The sequence below is a fragment of the Balaenoptera physalus genome (assembly GCF_965194825.1).
Source record: "Balaenoptera physalus genome assembly, chromosome: 7".
Lineage (NCBI taxonomy): Eukaryota > Metazoa > Chordata > Mammalia > Artiodactyla > Balaenopteridae > Balaenoptera > Balaenoptera physalus.
In genome coordinates, this window is record NC_138886.1 from 81,415,150 (window position 1) to 81,423,228 (window position 8,079).

Consider the following 8,079-nt stretch of genomic DNA (forward strand, 5'->3'; position numbering starts at 1 on the left):
CAGCAACGTCCCATTAGAAACTAGCATAGGGCAAAATGGCGTGGGTTATAAAAGAGGCTCAAAAGAGCTGGGAAGAATAGAAATCTAGACCCGATCAGAAGAGAGACTAATTTCTAAGTCAGGGTTTCCCAAAGAGCATTTCATGAAACACAATGGTTCTGTAAGACGTTAATAGATGTAACATGAAAAAAGGTTCCATAGTTCTGCAAGTTTGAGAAACACTGGATTAAACAAAGCTGGAAAGATGTCTTTATTGCAGGGCTTCTCAGAGTCTTTAAAATGCTAGTAAACATTGTGATAGGATGGAGTTATAGGGTTTCCCAAAGGAATTTGTCTATAGGTACTTTTTTCCCCCCTAAAGTATCTCAAAGGACCAATATTCCTAAGAATATACTATAGGAAATGCTGGTCTGAGCCATGCTTGACTGAGAGCTTCACTAATTCCTTTATAAGGATAAACTTGGGAATTAATATGGGAACTATAAATCATTTATAGCTTGTACATAATTATGTTTAAGTTAACTACATAGTAAAATATATATGGTTCTCACTCCATAGTTTGGGTGCAGTTAATTCGATAAAACTTAGTTAAAGTACCCCTTCAGGTATTGTTATAAATAGATAGATGGGGTGGACTTTGGTTATGACAGCCAAGAGTCTGGTGATGGAAACAGGCAAAACCAGGACAGGAACCACCGTAGCTGTGCTCATTTCTGCCTGGGTGTGGCTTCTTGTCATACTTAATACTTCCCAGGGCTAGAATGGTCATTCAGAGAACATTCTTTATGGCCATTAGTCCCCTCTTACTTGTGTACACACTCACATACATCATCATCATCACAGAAACTTAAAATTCACCCTCAAGAAACACAACCATCTGACCCTCAGTTTGACATCTCTGAATAACAACAACAAATGCAAGTACACATTCGCTTGAACTGGCTCCTAAGAATGTAAAATCTAGAGGGATCTCCTACTAGCCCCCATCTACCCGTTCCCCAGCCCAGACCCTCTGGGCCTTCTTCCTAGACAACCTCCCCACTCCCTAGAGCCCAGGAGTTCACTCGGCTGCCCCACAGTGAGGCTGATGGGTCATGTGCCAATTTCTGAACTCCAGAGCGGAGCCAGATCCACAGCTGGCTCCAGCTCTGCCCCCTTCCTGCCTTCCTTTCTCCGCCCAGATGGCCAGATTCCCACCAGAGTCTCCTAAGGAAACAATGACTTGCGAGCCTGCTGAGCCACGCCTCTTGTTTCCTTCAACCAGCACCTCTGGGTAGCTGCCCTGAGCCTGATTCTCCGCTTCCTGCCTCCTCTGGGGCTCCCTGCACCAGTTCTCCCAGGGTCTGCTGGAAAGCATGAAGCGGCTAAGCCAGGAAGCTGAGTCTCCCATGTCCCCTTTCCAGACACAAGGCTCCACCTGCCCTCACAAGGAGGGTGGAGGGTCCCTGAAGCTAATCAGGTTCAAGTGAGGAAGGCTCTGTTTTCCATCTCTGTTCACTCTGAGCTATAGTCAGTCAAGGGCAGCAGGCAGTTGGGGGTTGGAAATGACTCAGCTTGACTCCCAGCAGCCATGGAGTCAGGTAGCCTCCTGGTACCATGTGCCTCCCTGCAGAGGCTACACTTGGGGCATCTGAGAAGCCAAGTCACCCCTGAGCAATCTCAACCCAGAAGCCTGCTCCCTTGGCACAGCTTGCCTGGAAGATATCACCCTGGGTGCTGTTTCTACACCAAGTGCAGCTTTCCAGGCTGGTCTCAGAGAAAGGAGGTACATGTCCTTTTCCATTCTGACTCTTGCAAGTGAAGCAGTAACTCATATATCCATCCATTCTAGAGGAAATCAGTGAAAGGGCCCAGCTCAACCAATCAGCCAGAAAACCATAGGTTTGACCAGAATGATGGTAAAAGCAAGGCCAGAAACTGCAACAGAAACACTCTCTCAGCCAACAAAGGATTTTATTTTTCCTTTATCAAAGTGCTTCGGGGGTGGGGGGGGAAACAACCTACCATGGCTCCTCACTGCCACCAATTCACTTGCATTCATCAAAGCAGGGTACAGAGGAGAAGTATTCACTGGCAGATGAGCACACTTACCATCCTTTTGAGGCTGTGGGGCTAGTGTCACTCTGCTCTTTGGTTTTTCAATAACCCCAAGATTGCGGCTTCAGAAGCAGAGCAAAGGAAAACAGCAGCCTTCTCCCGTATAAGCAGTCCCTGAAGCCAAGAGGTATACAGACCCCCTCAAATTTCCTGGGGTGGTGATGGTACCTCTTGCCATCCAGATATATACATGCCAGAAACCTGGGAGTCATTCTGGACTCCCTACCTCTCCACCCCACCTCCAAACAGGTACCACATCCTGCCTATTCCACTTTATTAGTCTCTGTACATATATGTCCCCTCTCTCTTTCTGCTTTAGTGTAGGCCTTTGTCATCTCTTGCCTAGATTATTATTATACCCACCTTCATATTCGTTTTCCAACCTCCAATCTCACCTTTCCCAATCTCTCAACCACTCCTGGAATGACAGTCCTAAACTCAAATTTGATCATGTTATTTCCTTAACTATAATGCTTTATTCATTCAAATGCACCCTTTCGATTCTGCCTCTATGCCCTTTGCCTGGAACTCTTGTCCTCACCTCCTCTTCTCGGTCTGCCAAGTTTCTAGTCCTCTTCTAAGAGCCAGTTCAGCAATGTCTCCTCTGTGAAGCCTTCCCTGACTTCTTGACGAAAGGCCTTACTGTTTTCCTTTGGCGCTGCTGGACCTGGTTCTTACTTCTTACGGTGCTCATCACCCTGAGTGCCTCAATCTGCCTTGACTGTGTATATCCATCCCTGGAGCAAGAGGCTGTGTTATCGAGCTCAGCACAACAGTCAGCAGAAAGTAGGTTCTTAGTGTTTGTTGACTGAGGAGATGAGCAATAAGGGAGGAGCTGGAGGCCTGAGCAAACCTGACCCTCACTTTGCAATATAGGAAGAGAGAGAAGGGTGTGCCTCTTCCTAGAACCTGAGAAATGCTACTGGGTCATGAGTTACCTGTACCATTAGGAGAATCCACCCTTAAGCTGAAGAGTCCTTTTACTACAAGGAGGTGACTTAAGGCTCCCAGACCACAGAATACATGTAGGTCAATTTTCCATGGTGGCTTCTTGCTAGCTTTACAATGTTCCCTCTGCCACTTTCAGGAGCTGCTGTGACCCACTCACTAAATTAATGTCCTGACCATCCCCATCCCTGAGCGCAAGGAGTCAGGAGGAGTCTGAAATTCCTTTCCAAGCTCACGTGGTCAAAGGGTCAGAACCTCAGCTTTCCTCATCTTCTCCCAAGCAAGGTGTCACTCCTTCCTAGGAATGCCCTACATTGATCACCACTCTTTCCTAACGTGTATCTAAAAGCTTCCTGTAGCCATTTGAGCCCATCTTTCTCCTGGCCACCCCCTGGAGAGATCTCACTTATCTTTATCTGTAAAGTACCTGGAACTGAGCATATGCTTGTGAACTATACAACTGAGTTAACGGATAACCTGGGTTTCAGTGAGGCCAGACTAGTATTTCTCTCAAGAGCACAGAGACCCTGTCCGGTGCCATATGCTTTCCCTGCCTCCCCCCGCCCCCCGCCCCCACCAAATCTCTTCCTCTCCGTTACAGCCAAAGAGAAGACATAGACTGTGAGGCTGTACCAACCAGCCCAGCAGACAGACAGTAGGGCCAGAGAGCCTATCCCTGCTGCTTATACAAACAATAGCCCAAATTCAACACAATTGCTCAACAGAGAGCCTTGGACAGCTGGGAGCTTCCCTAGATCGGTAAGGTGTGTGGCTTGGCCATAGAACTGACATACAAGGTGTGCCTACCCCTGTCTTTGCGAAAATCTGTGCTCAGAAACACTCAGGATTGTCTAGGAGATAGACACAGGAGGAGTGGAACCCAGGGACTAGGTCTCCCAGAGGAGCTCTCATTCCTTTCATAAGGAGACAGAAAGAGACCTTGGGGAGCTCTCAGGGATAGGCCCAGGCCTGGTTCAGCTGCTGCGATGCAGCCAGGCCAATTAAATAATTGGTGTGATGAGGAAAGTAGGGAGGCAACTCCCTTCAGGCAAACTCCCACCCCAGACAGGAGGCTCCGTGCAGCTGTGGCAACAGCAGCAGCAACAACAGAGCAGGGATCTCTTCCTCTTCCTCCCACTAGCTGAGAACTAATGCTTAAATTAGCACCTTGGAAACACCCAGATCTGCTGGCTGCGCCTTCTCTCCTAGCTCCTGCCGCTCCCCTGGGCCTCTTTTTCAAGTGCAAGTTTCTCTTTCAAGTAAATTTAAAAAAAGATGTTTTCCACCTAGAGTTCATCTCTCCAAGTAAGGAATGGCCTCTGGATTCTTCCAACCACTATGGGTGGGAGAGCGTTATTTGATGATCAAGCCCATGTGACAGGCCACTATCGGTACAGCTTGGTCCAGAAAGGGGCAATGATACTGACACAAGCATTGCCTTGTTTCCCTTAGGGCTTAAGGAGACAGCCCCGCCTCTGCCCTCAGAGGGACTCACACTGAGGGGGTGAGCAAGAACAATAACTTCTGCTGAACTGTGAGCTCCAGGAGGCAGGGCTATATCTGTGTCTATGTTGCTAACCACTGTGTCCCCAGTACCTAGTATATACCTGGAACAGAGCTGGTGCTCAATAAATATTTGGTGAATGAATTTGCTGAATCAATGATGTCAGGTCACTATGATATTCTTTGGAAGAGTGAGGAGCTATTGTTTAAACTTTAAAGAAATAGTTTGTCTTCATTTCATAACTGGGAAACTGAGTCCAGAGAAGAGAGATTTCCTAGAGGTCTTAATAAATAATGGCAAAAAACGAAATAGGTCACAGCTGAGTCTGAGACCCTGGTTTTTAAGGTCTACCCAAACACCCCTAAAGGGCCACTTTGCCCTTCTTTTCTGCAGTATGCCACCTTGATTCCTTATGCCCCGAAATGAAGACTCTTGGGGAAACTCCACACAAGATTCTGCTGGTCTCAATAATACAAAGAGCATTTAAGGAGTTCTGGGGATCCTCTAGACTTTGACCTGGGAACAGTGGTGGAGAGGCAGAGATCTGCACGGCAATGGCTATGACCCCCAAATGGGGGATGACTGTATTGCTACTTCTATAAGGCTCTCATTCAACCTCAACAAAGTATCCTCTTGCAGAGAAGGGCTCCTTCAGCCTTCAAGAAAAGGGTCTGAAGGCAATCACATCTTTTCTGATAAGTGCCTCCTTGCCGTAAGCACTTCTACTTCAGAGCCACACAGATCAGAAGCAGCCCAGGAGTCTTCTGAGGACACTACTCACTCAAACCATCGTTGAAAACTTCAGGCAAAAACAGAGGCATCAGGGACAACTGAGAGAACCTGGTGACCCCTTCCTTCTCCCCTCTCCCTGGACAGCTATTGCCTCCCTCCTTAGGAACCCCAGATGGGAGGCAAGAACCAACTCATTGCTTTCTTCTCATTCATTTGGACCTTCTCCTCCTTCATCTGCCCTCCCTTTTGATTCTTGATTAGATACGTACAACTGGAAGGGCAATCTAGTTTGACAAGCCAGGTTGGCTGGAAAGATAATTCAGAAAGGAGTGTTCTCTTAGCCCAGCCCAAAGTTCTTCAAGTTCATGGGACAGACTTCTCAACCAGGATTTTCTGGCCCTCAAATAACCCAATGATGGCATCAGGCTAGGAAAAAAGTCCAGCAGCATCTCTCTCCCCAGTTTAATATTACACATCTGTAGAGCTTCTCTGTTTGGGCTTCTAGAACTCAGTAGTCACAAAAGGGGAAAAAAGACACTTATCTCCGGCTAGGTGGCCTCTAATGATTCTCTCTACCATCCCCCAAAAGGTGTGGCTTAGAATTGGTCATGGGTCCCTGCCAAGGTCTGTCTTGGCTGCTGTAACGGATAGATTACTTGCTCAGAAAGCCACAAAGCACATCTGTCAGCCAGGGGCGGGGGTCCCAAGGGTAGAACCTGTTCCTCACCTCCGCCTAACACAGAGGGAAGAGGGTTAGGGAACCCCAGAGCTTCAAGACCTGGAGAGCTCTGCTCAGCTCTAGCTGAGCTCATAGAATAGGGCATCCACACCTTCAGGTTCCTGGCCTGCCTTGCCTCCTTCCAGCTCCCACCTGGGCTCCAAGGGGGAAAGGAGAAGGAAAAGCAAAGAGAACAGAGCCGGGCACTCCTTCCCTTCTCCCTTTCCTTCTCCCAGTTGGAAAGACGCCGCCGCTAGGCCTCGGCGTCTCTCGCCCGGCGGATGTACAAGCCAGTCAGGTAGACGCCCCGGGACGGTGGCCAATGGGTATGGTCTCCCCTAGGCCGGCCTCCGTGCATCGCCCTCCCCCTTCCATCCCCTCCGCGCCGGCAGCGATGACATCATTCTTCCCTGACTCCGGGACCGCGGACAGGCGGCAGGATCGGCGCCCAGCAAGGACTCCAAGCACGTAGGCCTAGGATGCTGGGGGCTCTTCCGAACCGGTGGGCACAGGCGGCTCCAGTGCGGCCCCGCCCCCTCTCCTGCCGGTTCCCCAGCTCTCTCATGTGCGCTCTGGATTCTCCATCTCGCCACCGAGCTCTTTCCTTCCCGGCTCCAGCACCCCCAGCACTCTCTTGACTGCACTCTCTTCCGGAGAAGAACGGAATTCCCGGGTCCTGCATGGATGCCCTGTCCCCACTCGTCCTCTGCCCGGGCCCTGCGTTCCCATCCATAGCCAGTGAACTGGCGGGGAGGCCCCTCCTCCTCTACAAACCTATTCCCGTCCCTCAGACAGACTGCTCCTGGCCCCCTCCCCCGCTCTGAGCATCACAGGCCTCTAGGTCTAAACGCCTCCCTACCTCTCATCCCAGCCCCCTGGGCCTGCCACCGGCGGTGCCCCAAGACAGTTCCCTTCCTTTCCCCGCTATGGGCCTCCCTCCACTAACGTGTGCACCATTGTGCCCCCGCTCGGTTCCATCCGACGGCGCTCCCCGTAACTCCCTTGGCCTGCCTCCGCTGGCAGTGCTCTCCGCCCTTACAGGCCCCTTTGCTGTCATCCCACGTATCCTCCCACCGTTTTCTAGTCCTCCAAGTCCCCCTCCCCCGGCGATGCGTTTTCACGGCTCTCTACTCCATCCGAGGCGCCCCCTCCGCACAGTCCCCAAGGCTTGACTCCCTCCCTCCCCCTCAGGCAGCGTCCCCTCCCGGCCCTGGCCTGCCCGCCGCCCGCCCCCTCACCAGCGGCTGCATCTCCGAGTGCGCGGTGGGCACCTGGAACCGGTCGATCTCCTCCATCATGGTGCCGGTGGGCTAGGGGGCCGGGGGTCGGGCGCGGCCAGGGACGCCAACGGGACCGCGCGGGGCGGCGGCCCCAGGAGCCGGGTCGGTGGTGCAGACTAGGCCGCCCCGGACCAGTCGGGCAGATGGAGGGTGGGCACGAGGCGGGAGGTTTGCAGTTGGGCTGAGGCCGGCGTGGCTCCGTCAGCTTGCCTAGCGCTACAGCGACCGTGGCCCTGCAGAGCCGCAGGTCTTGCCTCGCCTCCACCTCCGCCGCCGCCTCCTGTCAGCAGCTCAGCCACTGCCGTGACTCGGCAACTCCACTTCCGGGTCCGGGACACCGCCTGATCCTGCATTATTCATGAGGAGGCGGTGTCTAGGCTCACTAGCCCCTCCCACATGCGGGAGTTCGAAAGGCGCGGCAGCCGGTCATCTGGCCTTAGGGGGCGGGGCTTAGTGGAGCTGGTGGTTCCCCGCGCGCCCAGCCCCGCCTTCCCCTCGAGCAGGGAGGGGGCATCAGAGGCGCCTGCGCCTTGGCTGCAGGTTAGTTGCTGGGTAACCGCGTCAGGGAGGAGCCGATTCCATTCTGCGAGGGCGCGGGGACCCAAAACGTCGGGTGTCCCCAAAGAACCCCTGAGACTGGGAATTGAAGTGAAAGAGAATCCGGATTTCCTGTGCATGATTGAGGGGACGGACAAACTTCTTGTCCTCTGGCAGGGGAGCGTTTTGTAGGCGCTCCAAGTGTTGAGGTGCTTCCTGCTTCTTCGAAGATGCCCCACAAACCACAGCCTCGCAGGCAGGTA

At 52.1% G+C, this 8,079-nt stretch overlaps 2 protein-coding genes across 12 annotated transcripts in view; one reads left to right on the forward strand and one right to left on the reverse strand.

Moving 5' to 3' along the window:
- FAM219A (family with sequence similarity 219 member A) overlaps positions 1-7,588 on the reverse strand; it is a 54,057-nt gene extending 46,469 nt beyond the window's left edge. For 3 of the 11 annotated variants that reach the window (XM_082467655.1, XM_082467651.1, XM_082467646.1), the window contains exon 1: positions 7,238-7,584. In XM_082467655.1, the coding sequence (XP_082323781.1) occupies positions 7,238-7,297 (60 nt within the window). In that variant the 5' untranslated portion in view covers positions 7,298-7,584. Of the gene's footprint in view, positions 1-7,237 lie in introns of all 11 variants that reach the window. The other 8 variants (XM_082467654.1, XM_082467650.1, XM_082467647.1 and 5 more) reach the window with 6 other exon arrangements.
- A 132-nt stretch (positions 7,589-7,720) lies between these two features.
- DNAI1 (dynein axonemal intermediate chain 1) overlaps positions 7,721-8,079 on the forward strand; it is a 60,820-nt gene continuing 60,461 nt past the window's right edge. The window contains exon 1 of the mRNA XM_082467574.1: positions 7,721-8,076. Coding sequence (XP_082323700.1) covers positions 8,047-8,076 — 30 coding nt within the window. The 5' untranslated portion in view covers positions 7,721-8,046. The remainder of the gene's footprint in view (positions 8,077-8,079) is intronic.